This window comes from Mercenaria mercenaria, chromosome 1 (assembly GCF_021730395.1).
Source record: "Mercenaria mercenaria strain notata chromosome 1, MADL_Memer_1, whole genome shotgun sequence".
NCBI classification, from domain to species: Eukaryota; Metazoa; Mollusca; class Bivalvia; order Venerida; family Veneridae; genus Mercenaria; species Mercenaria mercenaria.
In genome coordinates, this window is record NC_069361.1 from 1,747,842 (window position 1) to 1,766,999 (window position 19,158).

Sequence of the window (19,158 nt, forward strand, 5' to 3'; positions counted from 1 at the left end):
TACAAACTAAATACCTTTATGCAACACATGAAGTCATTAGCATTTACTGTCAATCAGTATTATGACTAAAATCGATTGTCAATGATTCATATACAGAATCCGTTGTTTACATTTTTAATCGTATTCGGTGTAAAAACCACCATATTCTGAAAATTCGAAGTATAAGCATGTTAAGAAGATCTCTAGTAACCTGTACGAAACTTCACAGCTGTAAAAAACCTGTATTTTTGTTCAAAATCATACTCATGATTATTTCAAATTTACACCTGTAGATTTTATATAACCACATTGATTTTACAAGTGTAGATTTCAATTTACAGCTGAAAAACGACTTTAAAACTGGTCAAATTATGCAAATGAGATGCAGCTGTAAAAAAAAAACGTACAGCTGTAAAAATGAAAAAAGTTACAACTGCAAATATGCTTAAAAGTTACAGCTGTAGAAATATTACAGGAGTTGAAAATGAGGTACTAAACGTTTTAGGAGAATGAATTGTAATTCTCTAAAAATGTTAGCAATTACTACAAAAATGGGAAAATAAATGATGTAGTAAATAAAGAACGATATGAAAATGTATACAGTTTAGCAAATTCAAAATTCAAGAGTATGATAACAGGTAGAAACTATGCATCAGATCGTGTTTATAAACTTTCTTTGAAACGAAAACATATAAAAATCATATCATTATGATTTGTTAACTTATAAGCTTCAAAAATAGTGTAAATATTTAATATATGTACTAAAACATAACCTATTACAATTATATAAGATAATTAAACATTTGCACTTACTCCATACGGTTACAATTCCAATATTTTAGATTATGTCGTGCCTCTGTGAATTTCAGTTTTATCCCGCCAAAATGCAATAAAGATACCTGACCGTACACTATTTCTCTCTATTATGACCTTTTTACAGCTGTAACTTTCAACAGTACTTTTACAGCTGTATTTTTAGACCTGCATGTTTTACACCTTTGATTTCAAAAGTATTTCTGGCCATAATGTCCAGGTACAGGTCTCTTACAGCTGTAATTCAAAATACTTCAGACGTTACACAGCTGTAAAACAGGTTCTGTTTACGTATAGGACGGCCTCTCGTCTAATCAAAGAGTCCATTCTGTCCATCTGTGTATAGTAGTCGCAACTTGACCGCGATGGTTGACCTTAGGGTGATTATGCATATTGAGTATTTCACTATAGAAATCAAGGGTGCTTAGGGTAGTCGTGTATATTTATACGCAATTATGTTGTATACAGTGCAGTATCAAAGTATATATACTTACAATTGATGTTAAAACTTTACAGTACACTAATTTGTACTGACACAAATTTATGTTTCCTTTTTCCCGTGCAGCTCGTACTTTACGTACACTCCTTTTCAACAATAGGTTGTGCCTTATTGTGTATAATGCAAAGGTCAACCATCGGGGTCAAGTTGCGTCCATTATAACATGTTGAATGATCTGTTGAATATTTATAAATGTTTGTTCATGTAGTTGCAAAGTACATGTATAAGCATATACCAACAACCGTTCTGGTAATTTTCCATTAGCCACATTCGGGCACATCATGTTTTTTTCTGGAAATTAAACATTAGCCCATAAAATCTTAATTCTAATTTCAATCCGCACGTCACTGCCAAGTACAGTTGCCCTTTAGCAATTGCTTTTATAGGATGTTACATTTATTAGAATTTCTTCGTTCTTTAACAGAAACAGGGTCATGATAAACTGAGTCATCAGACATTCCCTCCGGCGAAATTCTGTCAGGCAGAACTGTTAAACCGTCTCTACTTGCTGACTCTTCTTTTGCATGTTTGAAATCCTCCCCATCAAAAGGACATTGTGACGTGACATCATCTCCATCTATAGATTCATCTTTCTCAAGCGCTTTCTTCCAAAGCGGTCCTATAACATCTACCCAAGGCTCATTATCAGTTGTGCCTTGCAGATCCGTTTCTTTTTGTTCAATTACTGGTTTTAGCTGCTTCTTATAGTGGGACAAATTAAATGTAGCCTTGTCAAAAATGTCTTTCCAATGTGCCGTTTCTTTACATAATTTATGGTAGTATGAGCTTCTCTGAGTGAGCTCTTTCTTCACTCTGTTCACTTCTTCAATTTTTGTCCTAAGTATACCAAGGTATTGTGTACCAATGCTCTGTAAGCCATTGACTTGTAACATTTCAATATCAGCTCTAATTGCTACTTCAACTTCTTCTTCCTCCTTTAGAATGTTAACATCTTCTTCTCTGAACAAACTCAGGCGCTTGATCTTTCTCCTTGCTGGCCTTTCTGCAAATAAGTAAATGAATTCATTCAGTGACTTGTCTTAAAGAAATCATTTGAATGTTTGTTTTACAATAAAGCTATTCTACTTCTTTAATAGGCATACATCTAAAACACACATGATTTTTTTTATTTTTGACAAGAGGGCTCAGATGGACGAGTAAGAGAGACCCTATTACAGCATGTTAAGCCATATGTACGGAGAGAGATCTAGATTCATGTATATTTAAGGTTCTATATAAGAAATATATAATATAGTGTACTACTACTCTTTTAAATGAAATAAATTAAAAATAAACTCAATATCGAAACATGCATAAAACTTGAAATGGATATATATTTAAAATCATTTTGAATTATTCCAACACATTTGGTTTATTATTAGTGTAGTATGACTAAATTTTCATTCGTATTTTGTGAAATAACCTGTGGCATTTATTACTAAATATTGCATCAGATCACATAGATAAAATAGCACAATTCCGAAATTTATGTATAGTGGCACATTTTGTTCATAACTTTTATAACGTAATATTGACCAGAAATAATGCATTAGCATGCGTTCAATACAATAAATATAAGGTCCAACGAAAAAAATATTGGAAAACTTGTGTCTTTATTTCACATAAATGAAACAATGTACATTTGCCTGTGTTCAGATTTCTATATAGCCTTTAATTTGATGAATATTCTGATATCTTATGACAGACATAAAAACTCTTACCTTGCCCATCCAGTGCCTGTAGAACCATATTGTACACAATTTCCTCTTCTTCTACCTTTTTATCAAGAAACTCTTGAAGAACGATTCTCGCCTTTAAAAAAATAAAAATATGAATCTGTTCAATAAATGTACATTTAATCAAAATCAAACTCTGTTGTGATTTGCTTGGAGTCATTCGTTTGCTTCAAAACGACCGAGAAGCCTTCCCAATTGCAATTTAAGTAATTTAATTGGGAGATTATGTCATTTCTTATGATTAGACATTCTAGCATAAAACTGCTGTTATTGCCACATTTCGGGGTGTTTTAACAGGAGAGAAAACGTGTGTTAACAGAGAGATTCTCGCGCTCACGTGCTATTATAACACCTTTTTATACATGTGAGTTCCGTGGCAAAGCGTAAACGTCATTCGGCCCGAAAACGGATAGTTCAAAACGAAATGACGTCAACGTAAAAACAGCTCAGACATTCCCGCGCATTTCATGGAAATTTAATAACGTTGAGGTAGGATGTATTCATTTATTAGTATTTTTTCCGCGTTTTATGCTAGAATAGCGTTAGCGCATGTTCATTTCGTGTTATAACATCTGCAGAATCCCTCGGGATACGTTGGTACCCTCGCCCTATGGGCTCGGGCACCAACCAATCCCTCGGGATTCTACAGACGTTATAACACGAAAAAACATGCGTTATCCCTACATTTCAAGTACGAATAATATACTTACATTATTCTATACATTGAAATAAATAGAAGAAGTGGAAGCTCCATAGGTCGCCCAGCGAGACAAATATGATAATGTTGCAGGCTCGGTTTGCTTAAGCCTGTTCATGAACGGTAGAAGAAAATCATGCTACCGTTCACGCTCTCTAGCCCTAGGTTAAGCAGAGCTCAAGATTTCCACATATTGCAAGTACAAAATATAGTTTTGAGACAACCACAGATGTGTTCATACAGCAGAAGACAATGAACAGTACATTCAACCCAGAGTTAAATTCCATGAAAAGCAGCGTATGGTCCCCGTTAAAAATAAAGGGATTTCCCTCAACAAGAAATTAATGGGCTGAACCAAACAGAATGGAATATCGGAAACTGCCAAAAGACAAAACTCAAAAGCAGGTATTAACCAACTTATTGAAACGTACGATAAATCTTTAAAACAGAGCCGAACAGAAACTTGCTTCAATGCATTAAATGCTAAACGGAACTTCAGAGATATAGCTTACCACAGATCCCATGTAACCTGTTTCTCTATTGAACTGCTAGATCAACAAGTCTATATCTTTCATATAATCATCGTACCCTGTTGGTGTACAGTATTTGCGATTTTTTATCTTCACTTGTATTTTTGTTGTATCCAGCCTCCCAAGTGTATGCAAACATTTTGCTTTTAAATCTTCCTTGACAATATACTTGAATTTTTCAAACTGGTTTTTGAAGCAAATCTAAAAATATCAATTGAAATTAATTGAGAAGTATAAAGTTATTGTTGGTCAAAACAAGACGTTTATTGTGGTATAACAAGCGAAGAGTATATAGGATATATTTTCTCACAGGAAGAAAAGGACAACTTCACATTCGTATCGATATCTTATATCCATACTGCACGATGACAACATCAAACTTTAACTACTAAAGCTTCATTATCTTATAACGTTTATTATCATAAACTTCTCAAAGTCTTACGAATTTTATTTACCATTGCCTGTTCTTCATAAATTTGTTCATCGTCAATAATTAGTCCAGACTTCAAAACTTCAAGAGCAGCTTTCATACTGTCCTTGTGGTGGTTAGCAAGACCTTTTTCGCTCGGTAAATGGGAAGCTAGACGTCTTTGCATTTCACGTTTATAAACTTCCGATGCTTTCTGGACTACATGTGTATTTTCCACTGCCGACATCGATATCATTGCGCTTGTCAAACACGGAGACTCTCCAATTTGTATGGAATGGACATAATTAAGCAATAAGGAACTCAACACTGTAAATACAACAATATATGCCATGTTAATAACAAAAAGCTTCTTTAAATACTTAACACATTAATGAAAAAATAGAAACCATAGCGCAGTTTTAAACAGTAAGAATATTTATGAACAAAACGCGACTACAACATAAATCAATTCGGAACATTAAAGATATGTCTTTAAAAAACTTCTATAAAGTTTGGATGTGATGATTATCAATGAACCGACATCTGCAACATAACATTTTTGAAGTTCACCATTTTACGACATTTAAGTTTATATTAGGTTTGGATGCTTGAAACAACACTTGATACAAGTGAATTGTGAATCCATTATTGTTAACAAGAGGGTCATGATGACCCTGGATCGCTCACCAGAGTAATATCAGCTACATGTTTCAAATGTCAAACTGATGATTTTTAGAAATTTTTGGAAAATTTTCCGATGAACAATCAAGTAACCCCTGGGGCGGGTCAGTTTTACCCCGGGGTCCTGATTTGAACAAAGTTTGTAGAAGTCTAATAGGCAATGTTACATATTGAATATCTAAGATCTAGGCCTTCTGGTTTATTTTAAGCAAATTTATGAAGATTTTCCTATGTACAATCAAGTAACCCCTGGGGCTGGGTCAATTTGACCCGGGGGGTGGGGGGAGGGCAGGGGTCAAGATTTGAACAAGTTTTGTAGAGGTCCACTAGGCAATGCTACATGTCAAATATCAAAGCTCCAAGCCTTCTGGTTTATTTTTAGAAAATTTTGAAGATTTTTCTACGTACAATAAAGTAACCCCATGGGACCGAGTCAATTTGACCCCGGGGTCATGATTTGAAGAAATTTTGTAGAAGTCCACTAGGCAATGCCTACATCTGAAATATCTAAGATCTAGGCCTTTTGGTTTATTTTAAGGAAAATTTTGAAGATTTTCCTATGTAAAATCAAGTGACCTCTGGGGCGGAGTCAATTTTGACGCTGGGGTCATGATTTGAATAAATGTTGTAGAGATCCACTAGGCAATGCTACATGTGAAATATCCAAGCTCTAGGCCTTTCGGTCTATTTTACGATTTTTTTAAGATTTTCATATGTAAAATCAAGTGACCCCGAGGGTGGGGTCAGTTTTAACCCCGAGGTCATGATTTGAACAACTTTAGTAGAAATCCACTAGGCAATGCTACACGCAAATATCTAAGCTCTAGGGCTTTTGCTTTCTGAGAAGAAGATTTTTTAAGATTTTCCTATGTAAAATCAAGTGACCGCTGGGGCGGGGTCAATTTTGACCCCAGAGGGTCATGATTTGAACAAATTTGGTAGAGGTCCACTAGACAATGCTACATGTGAAACATCTAAGCTCTATGCCTTCTGGTTTATTTTTAGATTTTTTTTAAAAAAATTTCATATGTAAAATCAAGTGACCCCTGGGGCGGGGTCAATTTTGACTCCGGGGTCATGGTTTGAACAACGTTAGTAGAGATCTACTAGGCAATGCTACATGTCAAATATCTAAGGTCTAGGGCTTCTGGTTTTTGAGAAGAAGATTTTTTAAGATTTTTCTATGTAAAATCAAGTGACCCCTGGGGCGGGGTCAATTTTGACCCCGGGGTCATGATTTGAACAAATTTGGTAGAGGTCCACTAGGCAATGCTTCACACCAATTATCTAAGCTCTAAGGCTCCTAGTTTTTCCTTTTGGTTGCCATGGCAACCAGAGTTCTGCATGGAATTCAATTCTTTGAACAATTTTTAAGAAGACCATCCAAGAAACATCCCTGTGAAGTTTCGTTGGTTTAGGAGGAGATGTTGTTTAAAGGAAAGTATGGACGGAAGCCGGACGGACGGACGCCGGACGGTGAGCGATCACAATAGCTCACCCCGAGCACTTTGTGCTCAGGTGAGCTAAAAACTGATCACGTATAAGCTGTACTTACTCCTGCCATTTATTGCTTTTCCTGATTTCAGTAACTTTGGCTCACAAGAAAATATGTACTTTCGGAACTTGTTCAGTGTTTCCTGAAATTCTGGCTTCAATGTATTCTCTGGTAGTGTCATCAATTTTTCCAAAAGATCAGTCTTTACTGGTTTCCTGAACCGGAAGCATTTTCTGTTTTTGAAATATCTTCGGACGAGAACTCTTGGAAGATTATATTCTTTTAAGAAATCTTCTCTGATATTTTCGTCCTTTTTGCGTCCTTTAAGCTTTAACTTATCTTCCAGATAGGTATCATCGTCCTCATAATTAGTTTTAAGAGTAACATCCCTTAGTGTGAGAACGAAGTTCGGGAAAAAGAAATCAAGGATAGAATCGTCTTCTTCTGAGCCGCTCACCTTTATTGATGTCTTGATTCTGTTTAAAAATCTGTAGGCGGTCAAAGAAAATTGACATTTTGGTGTGTTTGTTTGTTTGTTTTGGGTTTAACGCCGTTTTTCAACAGTATTTCTGTCATGTAATGGCGGGCAGTTAACCTAACCAGTATTCCTGGATTCTGTACCAGTACAAATCTGCTCTCCGCAAGTAACTGCCAAATTCCCCGCATGAATCAGAGGTGGAGGACTAATGACTTCAGACACAATGTTGTTTATCAAATAGTCACGGAGAACATACGCCTCGCCCGAAGATCGAACTCGCGACCCCGAGATCCGTAGACCAACGCTCTTACCTACTGAGCTAAGCGGGCGGGTTATATTTTGGTGTGTAGTTCAGTACTTAATTTAAATTCCTTTTCTATAGTAATTTGCCGAAATTCACTTGAGTTATGGCGGTGCCATAATTTGAATTTCCGATGAATTAATTTATTTATTTTGTTGGGTTTAACGTCGCACCAACACATTTTTGGTCATATGGCGACTTTCCAGCTTTGATGGTGGAGGAAGACCCCAGGTGCCCCTCAATGCGTTATTTCATCACCAGCGGGCACCGACCTTCCGTAAACCAGCTGGATGAAGAATTTAACGCCCCGATTGAGGCTCGAACCCACATCGATGAGGTGCCAGTGTTTTCAAGTCAAGTTCATCTTAACTTCTCGGCCACGGAGCTCTCCCCACATCCCCTAACCAATTTGACCAATAGAAAGGAACCGTTCTTATGTCTTAGATAGAGTTCTGGTGCCTCTACTATCAACAATAAATTAAAACAATAAAAATGTTTACGTTATTTCATTCTACTGAACAAAACAATTTCAAACACAGTTTTTTATATTTACTAGGTTGTTATGTTATGCAACAATATCCTAGCAAAATATGTACAAACGAAATGCATATGAAGAAGGGAGAGGAAAATTTGATTTGTTAGATGTTGAAAACTGGAGACAAAATTTGAATGTTGAAAAATGACTCATGGCCTTATCAAAATTTACCATCTAGTAAAGAGTCTTCTATAATATAGCTTACAACTTAAATTAAAACAGTAAAATATTTGATAGAAACTCATCCTATTGGCTTAGCACAATAGGAGAGCGCAGACCTATTGACCATATAGCTGAGTCCTCGGCGAGGTATAATGCAACGAAAAAAAAAATATTGAGTTTGAAATCACTCGATCTCTACTGCTGATTCGCGTTAAGTTGCAAGTTTCTTGCGCAGAACATATAGATACTTGTACAGAATCCAAGAACACTGGTTAGGTTAACTTTCCATCATTACATTATACTGACTCACAATGCTGTGAGTCCTCGGCGAAGCATTATGCACCGTAACGATTTGATAAAAGGTACTGAGTTTGAAAGCACTACCTCCAACTCGTCGATTCCCGTATAGTTATCAGTTACTTCAGTCAAACGTGTTACTATAGAAACCAAGAAAACTGGATAAGTTGTGTCCACCGTTACATAGCTAAAACACTGTTGAAAAACATCCAAAAGAAACAAACCTTCAGAATTACATAAGAATTACTATCGTTTCTATCACTTGACACTAATACCCTGTTCAGACTGAACATCCGTATTATTCTAGTGCCGGCTCTAATTGGTGTTTAAGATTTTGAAAAAATCCATAAAAATAAAATCTAGTTTATATTCATACTACGCAGTGGAATACGCAGTGGAATGTGGATGTAGGTATTATACATGCAAAGAGTCATGAATATGTATCAGCCTTGTTGCATTATGGAAAGTAAACATGGATGTAGAAACATGGTTATTTTAGGGAATGATTTGTAATAAACTAAAACGTTAAAATCAGGAGGCGTGCAGATACAAGAAGATATCGAATTCTTAGCCGTTGCATCCATTCACGTTGTAATTACAAAGACAAAGGATACTTAAATTTTTCAAAGACAGTTCTGTCCAATTTCTCCCTTGTATTGTAAACCATTGTGCTGGATAAAAGCGTCGCAAGTACAAACAGGTTTTTGTCGTCTTCTATATCGACCTAGATATACATTGATAGTATTGATAACGTTGTATGGTGGCAGATTTCTGCCATCTCGTTGGCGCGTTTGCAGGGCGCCAAAACGCCAGGACGCCAGGACGACAATTATATGCGCCAAGACGACAAACAAGGCATTTGTCGTTCTGGCGGGGGCGCCAACACGCTAAACTGGGAAGTTGTCGTCATGGCGTTCTGGCGTCTTGGCGCGTTTGCAGGACGCCAACACGCCAGGACGACAAATTATACGCGCCCAGATGACAAAATCCATATTTGTCGTTTTGGCGCGTTCATTTGTAGTCTTGGCGTGTTGACGCGTTGGCGGGGAAGCAAGCCAAGACGACAAGTGAACGCGCCAAAACGACAAATATGGATTTTGTCGTCTTGGCGCATATAATTGTCGTGCTGGCGTGTTGGCGTCTTGGCGCCCTGCAAACGCGCTAAGACGCCAGAACGCCATGACGACAACTTCCCAATTTAGCGTGTTGGCCCCCCGCCAGAACGACAAATGCCTTGTTTGTCGTCTTAACGCGTATAATTGTCGTCCTGGCGTCCTGGCGTTTTGGCGCCCTGCAAACGCGCCAACACGCCAGAACGAGATGGCAGAAATCAGCCACCATAATGTTGTGAATTCAATATAACAGATGCTAATGCAAAGCTCATATATTCATTATAGAAGTACAAATCAAATATCGGCATTTCATTTAGTAAATAAAAAACTGTCAGCGCCAGAAGAAAGAATGATATTTATCAATGAGCTTGACAATAATGACGATCTGGCACAATTTTTAAACGATTATGATCAGGAAACGACGTCGCGTTGTCGTTTTAAAGACCTTTCACAAACTAGTGACCTACTTCATTCTCCCACGTGAACTTCGTGCAAATCATTCTGATTTTACTTATTTAATGCAGCTATCCTACAACATGACGGGTGGACAAGCTCTGCTCCTCCTGAATTAAGGTATTTTCACAATTCCATCTGCAAAATTATTCAGTCAATCTGTTTGCAGTATAGCTTTAAAACATAGAATAATACCCGTCTTACACTGTAGGTAAAACGTGTAGTGTAAACTCGTCTTAATACATCAAGTACTGTGCAAACTTCTACAGTAATTTTAAATTGTATTTAGACATTAAACACATCGTCTTAGCCTTATATATGTCACTGTCAAATTGTAATGTGATACTTGATTTTTCAAATTTCTACATGCAAATGTAAGGTTAACGCACGTTTTTTTGTGTAACAACATCTGCAGAATCCCAAGGGATTGGTTGGTGCACGAGCCCGTAGGGCTCGTGCACCAACATAGCCCAAGGGATTCTACAGATGTTGTTTCACGAAACAAACGTGTGTTATCGCTATTCTTGCATAAAACACAACTAAATTGCCGGAAATATCGAAAAAAAACAAGACTATTCAGCTAACATTAGCCGATCGAAGTCGGCCGTTTCAGGTTGTTATGGACACATATTTTATTTATGCATTTCCAGGGCATACATAAACAGTGCATATCTTATACATGTCGAGCGGACATTCTTGCTGTGGTAATTTCTTTAATATTAAATATATGTAAAATAAGCATGACTCCCCTTTTTCCGATATATCGGTAGGAACTTTAGCTTTAGAGGCTCGGAATTATGAGAAAAGGGCATACACGGCATCCTGTCTTTACACAATGTGCAGGTGAGGTGCCGACAGAACACAATTCTGCTTGGTTTAAATTAATAGTCTGTCCCTTACGCTTTTTAAATGTAAACATTATCGTTTAATAGAAACTGGTATCGATACCTATATTCTTCATGTCGTTAAAAATGAAATCTGTAGGCCTATAACTAGAAAATTTTGCTTTGCACTCCACCCCATCGCGATCAAAGTTTGATAAACACAAAAATTTGAATTTTTCCAACATCAATATAATCAACTTAGATTGGATTAAACTCAAACATGGTTGGTGAGATCTACATATAAATTGAAAAATATATAATAAATACCTTCTGTTCATCAAATGTTCATTAACTATGGAAAAATCGTTCAACCTTTACGCTTCGTCATGTTTATGCTTTACATTACACACCATCACTACATCAGTAGACTGCATAGATGTGTTAAGTAGACAAAAACATTTTTTTAAAGTTTTAGTGTAAGATTTAAAGTTAGCATGTCAACTTTCTCGACTCAAATTATTTGGAAAACGAAATTGTATTTTTGTAAATGTTGTTTGCCTATCATTTTCAGGGATTAAATCGCGGCGTGTAAAATACGCGTAATAATTCAATAATAAGGAACGTCAATGCAGTCGCGTATCCAGAGAGGTAGCGCTTATTACAATTTAAAGTAAAGTTAGGTTGAAAAGTGATATTCTTAATAAAAATGCAGATGAAAAGATTTTCATAAATCTCGGACCTTTCGACTTCGGCCAAAATTGATTTGGGATCCGTAATTTGCTTACGTTGGACCCGCAACAGCATATTCAAAACGTTCACCAACAGCGCGTACTCACGAGAATCTCCTTGTTTGTACACGTTTTTTTCCCCGTTTGTGTATGCCCGAAATCGGCAAAAAAACAAAGGTTTTATGCAAGAATCATTCATAATCATGTATAGTCAACATCATGGAAATACAAAATAACTGTAATGTTTTGTATTTCCAAGATGGTAAGTAAACTTATTTCACGCGACATAAGTCCGTGTCTGATAACTTCGGAGTGACTATTTGGACGAGTCCAAGTCAGGAGGGTAATCGATAATTATCATTAATCTAAATAAACGCTTTTATATTATACTGCTAACTGAAACGCTTACTTTGAAGTAGAAGATTAGTACCGGTCGTAGAGCGTTAGCTTTACATGTGCGATTTTTTTATATTTAAATTGTCGCGTTGGTTCGAGTCCCACCGTGATTTATACTTTTTTTTTAATCCTTGCTTTTTATCTATGTTTTAATTACATTTTTTTCAAAGACAATTGAAAATATTCCAAATGCAGTAATACAGCACTACGATATACAATAACGAACTTAAATATGTAAAAATGATTATGCTTGAAATAACCTTCAGACTATTTTGCAGTATGCATTAAGCATCATGCTTATACTGAAGTGTTTCTCTTTGCAAAAAATATGTGGACGCCTCGGACATGTTGGCTACACTAATACTGGCAATATACCGGAGAGGCATTTAACCTGCACGAAATTTCCGAGTGTTTTCGTGGCTATGCATTCATAGTACAATGTGTTTACACAGAGCTGATGCTTGGTCCCCTTTAAACAGAAATTAATTCAATAATATTGAGAAATGAAGGATTATGGTGGATACCCTGAAAGAGAGAAAAAAAAACACCAATAACAACACTCTCCTCGATTCGAACCTACGGTCCACCATATTCGATATTTCAAAGACTAATGCTTAACCACTGATAAATAAATGTAGTGGTGGGACTTTAATCTCATTAAAGTTAGTCATGTGAAACCATGTAATAGGCCGCACATCTGACCATATGTTGAAGACGCACCACAAAATAAATATATTTTCATGATGGTAATTATACATGCTTTGCATACATGCTTTGCATGAAGAAAATGTGAAATTACAAGTATCTAGTTACAAAATGATAGTGACATATAGTAGTCGCAACTTGACCGCAATGGTTGACCTTAGGCGGATTATTCATATCGATTATTTCATTGTAGAAATCAAGGGTACTTAGGGTAGCCGTGTATATTTATATGGAATTAGTTTGTTTACAGTGCAGTATCAAAGTATATAAACTTACATTTGATCATTTAAAACTTTCCAATACACTTATTTATATTTACACAAATTAATATTTCCTATTTTCTCGTGCAGCTCGTGTTTTATGTACACTCCTTTTCAATAATAAGTTGTGCCTCATTATGTATCATAATGCAGAGGTCAACCATCGGGGTCAAGTTGCGTCTACTATATATAAGGCCAATACAATGTATTTAATGTCTAAATATATTGTTAATTTGGTGTAGTAGTATGCACATTACTGAAGTATTAAGGTGAGTTTAGACCTCACTTTGTTTCTACAGTGTAAGAAAGCTATTATTCTATGTTTATAAAACTGTACAATCTGACTAAAGTATAGTGGACGCAACTTGACCCCGATGGTTGACCTTTGCATTATAATACATAATGAGGCAAAACCTATTATTGAAAAGGAGTGTACGTTAAACACGAGCTGCACGAGAAAAAGGAAATATAAATTTGTGTAAATATGAATTAGTGTATTGGAAAGTTTTAACTGATCAAATGTAAGTATATATACTTTGATACTGCACTGTATACAAACTAATTCCATATAAATATACACGGCTACCCTAAGCACCCTTGATTTCTATAATAAAATAACCGATATGAATAATCAGCCTAAGGTCAACCATCGCGGTCAAGTTGCGACTACTATACGTGATCTTCTAAACGAAGATCTGAGAACGACCAATTCACATTCGTCTTCTGTATATTTTGGATTTCCAGTATTGCTATTTTTATTTTAACCTTTCAGATGACTTGTTCCAATGTCAAAGAGTAAGAAAAATGTGCAGTCATTCCAGGCTTCGAACCCGGGACCCTCGCTTACAAAGTAAGTGGCCTGCCGACTGAGCTAACCGGCTGTCTGACATATTATGACGTAAGAATTGTAAATATCAAAAGTCGAGGCTACAGGTAGATTTGCAAGATATTGTAAGTTAAGCTCTGATTGGCTAGCGAAAGGGTCGTCAGAACGAGGCTATGCATAGGTCGTTTTCAGATCATATGCATAGCGTAATAGGAGATGTACTTTAGTCAGATTGTAAAACTGTACTGAAAAGAAAATGACTGAATAAGTTTGCAGACAAAGTTGTAAAAACACATTAATTCAGGGAGGGCCTAAATTGCCACCTGTCATCATGAAGAATAGCTGTATTTTACCAGTATTACCAGACTGATCTACACGAGGTTCATGTGGGAGGAAAAAAGGAGGTCACTAGGTCGTGGTGGGTCTTAAACATTGAAATGTGGAAGAGAAATAGTAAAGGTATTGTTAAAAGAACTCTGACTTATGTTTATGAATTTCATTTAAAATACATTCCATCCCATCACACATATTCGTTTACCAAAGTATGTATACATGCATGTAAGATACATATATTTCTATAATCTTTGAGCATGACTGCTGTTTTACCTGAAATACCTGATAACATTTTAGTATAATTGCTTTGTAGCATCAATTACCTAGTGACCATTTAAGATGATTACTTTATTACTTACTATACTAACATACCTTATCAGGATCATCAATCCCTTCTGTATCTAGTAAAACAAGAACTTGGTCTTCCTGTGTTGGATGTGGACGACACATTACCCAGATACCTTTTGTCACAGCTGTCGTTGTGTGACCCGTCTCGAACCAAGAATTGGCATCGGCTGAAGAAAACATACACTAATACAATGTATTAAGGATAATTACAGCACATATATGTTTTACATTGTAAAGGAAATAACATTAGGAAATAAAGGAACATTCTCGAACAAAGCAGTTATTGCGTTCTTCGTAATGCTATATCTGAATAACTTATTCAACAAGCAAATTCGATGGATTGGTATCCCCCGCCGAAAGGGCTTGAGGTGAGGAATGGTAAAAAAAATATTTCTAACAGAAAGTTAAGGATGTTACTAAGAAGCAAATAATTTCATTAGTCAAAATCATTTTAACAGAAAATGAATGCTTTTTTTTGTGGGGGTGGGGGGAGGGAGATGGGGGCGGGCAGCCGGGGTGACCGGAAATTGACCAATCAAAACAATAATTGACGGGGATTATCGCAGTATATTGGTTCATGTTCATTTCAAGTTTCATGAAATTCTACCTGCCAGTTACTGAGAAATGGCTGTGGACGGACGGACATACGGACGGACAGACAGACAGCGCCATTTCAATACCCCCCGTCGCCCCCCCCCCCACACACACCTTCCGATTTCATCGGCGGGGGATAATAAAAGTAACAACGGCAAAAATCTACAACAGAAGATATTACACGTGTATACGATATACATACAAGTATGCAAGTATGTGCAAAAACAATGATATTGTATATACCTGAACCGTGTCCGGCCAGTTTATTCAAAATAAATGACTTTCCAGTTCTCAGTGTTCCAACTACAGAAACTATGTTCAGTAGTTTCTCTATTTCTCTCAGTTTGGTTAAGGTTGACTGGTCGCATGTCGCTTTTCCATTAACAGTTGATACCAGAATCATAGGTGAATGAAATATTGGATTGTCAGGCCTAAGGTAAAAGTTTAAAATGTTGTAGACCTTATCATGTATTGCATACCGCTTTCACATCTGGAAAGCGGAAAATGAATCTATGTAGCATAAAGCACATTTTATAAAGCAACCTTACATAAAACACTACATACAAACAAAGAGTAGCTACAAGATGTATTCACCCATTCCATTTACCAATGGAAAATGAGGAGAAAAGAGAAAACAACATGGGATCAATATCTACCAAAGTGATTTATAACCTTGCTCTGATTATAAGTCAGCAACTGTTGATGTCATTGATTGAAGATAAGAGTGCCCCTTTTATATCTATTTACTAAATTGGAAATACGTACAGCGTTGTCTCCTTTGACACTGGTCGTGTGATTCCTTTTGTCGTAAAATCTGGTTTCCTGTAAATATGTTAAATAAAAAGGTAAAACGTCAAATAAAAAATGCAAATTATACCACCAAGAGTTATTTAACTTCGGCTGGTATCCAGGGAATTAACGTGCACGCGCTTCTAAAAAGTCCCTGGCCAGATTTCATTTCAGGTACACAATTAGCATGAAGACTAGATTACTTTTGCGGAATTATGGTCCCTTAAATATGCGTGTGTGCGTGTGTGTGTGTGCGTGTGTGTGTGCGTGTGCGTGTGTACCTTTGGTGAGGCTGCGTTTTTGGAACGTGGCTTTCCCTGTTGGATACTCCATCTCATGCTTTTGGGATGAAATCTCAAACGTATGATCAGTACTAAGTCTGCTTATAAAGATAGTTACGACTGAATGAGTTTTTCATTAGTTATGATCATTTCATTAATATATATAAACTATATGTAGAGAGGCTTGTCCCTGCTTCAATTCCAAAACGTCTGTTCGGATTTGTCATTGGCATGTGACATTTTTCGAAATAACGGCATTTTAAAAGTCATTTCTAATTACAATTTAGCGAGACTATATCTATTCTATGTTATTGGTTGGATTTGATAGAAATTTCATAAGAAGGGCCAGTAGCTATTCTTATTATGAAAATATTACCGCTTTCATGCATGAATGTTTTTTTATTTTTCGTTTTGGCTTGACGATCATAAAGCCTGTGTAGAGATTCTTGTGCAATCTTCCGTCCAGAAACTTCACAACAGCCATTGTTATAAGTCTACTTGAGTATATCATTGACAAGTTACATTCAGATTTTCTGCGATGTAATAACTCTTTGACGGACTGATACTACATAGTTGGTTGGATTCATTGAAACTTCATAAAAATGTCGCAAATCTAATGACGTCTATCGTACGGCTTTAACGGCTAAATGATTTCAATACTTAGTCATATCCCTTTCGTTTCTTTATAAAATCTACATATTTAGCGCCATTCATAATTTGCAGCATATGTTTGGAGGAAGACCCCAAGCGCTCCGTAATGCAATGTTTCAGGCACAGGCAAGCCTCTTGTTTGAACCACCAATCTTCTGCAAGCAATCTCAAAGCTTCCTCACACAAAGGATTCTACGACCCAAGGAGAAAAACAAAGATAAATATCAAACAAGGAATGCCACGTCCCAAAAATCGCCAACCTCACTCTTACACCCACTATGTTCCAAAGTCAAGGGAAAGTGTAAACAGAAGCAGTCCCCGCTATGTGAATCTCTAACACACGCAACAGAAACAAAAAGGCATGGCATATAAAACACAATAAGGAATCGGTAAAACCGAACGAAGCTCCTCCCGATGCATGTGCTTGTACCAACATGGGAAATAAAGTATTAGGAGATAATGAAAAGAAGAACATTGAATAAAGGGAGATGATTAAAGCAAGGGACATAGCAATAAGTGTTATTTTACCTCTATTTAATTTGTGTTGTTTCAATGAATAGTTTTCGAGTAATGCTCCGGACTAGCCTTCTTTTGTATAATAAAGGGAGATAATGTAGCATTTTCCCTGTCAAAAGTATTTTGCATTTGGGCAGTTAGTTTGTCATTTATTGAATTATGTTGTAAAGCTGTATACAGAGTAGAAAACTCGTATATACTGATTGAAGATACCTTGTAATTACTGATTTTAAACTTATCCCAGGTTTTTATCGGCCAAAATGTGTTAACCAGAGTTGTCGTACAGTAAGGCAGTATGCTAAAGCGGCATGCCTCCAGATCGTTCGACAACAAAAAAAAAATATTTTTAGATATCTTGAAATAAATACTATATTTCTTAAGAAGGCTTTAAAACTTAAGTACTGACAAACTTTATGTTACAGAAACACATGAGAATTTGTTTTTTCACTACTTTTTATTATGAAAATCGAAAAGCGTTTGTCACGCTTTTACTCCAGGTAAACTGTCTCGATTATAAAAACCTATATTTTGATGTCATTATTCACATCTTCAGCTATAGCGCTATTGGTTACGACGACGGGAAAATGTCTTTATTGTCGCGGCGGTCCGGGGTTCGATTCCTGACGCGGACAAAAATTCATATTCTAATGTTTATAATATGAGCAAAACTTCAACTTGAAAGAAAGATTAGTTTTAGCCAAATCTGAAGGCATGCTGCTTTAATAGCTTTGAAATATTTGTAGTGGTATAGGAGCTGGAATGAATGATGAAACTAGCTTTATATGGTTGTTTATTCAATTTAGGAATCCAGAACTGGTTGGAAGTTTGATTTGTTTATCATCTATATGAACTTTTAAGTTAGAGTGCGGGAGGTCGTGGGTTCGATCCTCGACTGCGTCATACGTAAAAATGGTACTAGTAGTTTCCTCGCTTGGCGCTCAGCATTAAGAGGATAGTGCAAGGACTGGTCAGCCCGGTGTCAGTATAATGTGACTGGGTGGGGTATCATGCCGAGTGTCTACGGCGTGATACTCCAGTGAGGCAGCACTACTCGTATAATGTTCGGCATTGTGCTCACTGCTACAAGTAAACACCGTCGTTTATATGACTAGATTATTATTGAAAAATACCTTAAACCCGAACACACAAAAGATAGAGACTTCAGTGATGTAATTAGTGACCAAATATTTTTCATTAGAAGGACTCAGTGTATAAGCTTTAGTGGTATTTAGTGGTATTTAGTTCGTTTTGTAAAACATTAATATAACGTAGGCGTTAAATGATGATAATATTGTTGGCCGCCTTGTCTGCTGGAACAAAGCTATACTTACAATGCAATTATTGGATTTCCTTTTTCAGATGTCTTAAAGTAAACTTGGATTTGGTGGAAGAAGCTGTTCGTTTGTTTGATAAAATTTTATACGAGAATCGACAATGTTAAATATTCCAAGATGTTAATGCATTGGGGTCAGCATTCTCACGACAACACCTTTTAACACAAAAAGTTTCGAATCCAAACGGCTAAGGAAAAGTAATTTGAATTGTCGTCCAAACCTCCATCAATACGGTTATGATTTCGGTGTTGATTGTCACAATAACCCTTCTGTGAAGTTTATAGGAAAAACAACTTCAAAAAAATCTAATTATCATAGTCGAAAAAGGTCTATTACATGCATGAAATGAAACAAGTGTTGTCCTATCTAACTTGATTATGCCAGTAGGTTGGTTAA

The 19,158-nt window shown here is 36.4% G+C and overlaps 1 protein-coding gene across 4 annotated transcripts in view; it reads right to left on the bottom strand.

Annotated features, from left to right (window-relative positions):
- LOC128555474 (guanylate-binding protein 2-like) overlaps positions 1-19,158 on the bottom strand; it is a 57,930-nt gene continuing 38,772 nt past the window's right edge. For all 4 annotated transcript variants that reach the window (XM_053537795.1, XM_053537802.1, XM_053537780.1 and 1 more), the window contains 2 exons: positions 3,013-3,103; positions 1-2,294 (listed from right to left, as the gene is read on the bottom strand). In XM_053537795.1, coding sequence (XP_053393770.1) covers positions 1,672-2,294; positions 3,013-3,103 — 714 coding nt within the window. In that variant the 3' untranslated portion in view covers positions 1-1,671. The remainder of the gene's footprint in view (positions 2,295-3,012; positions 3,104-19,158) is intronic.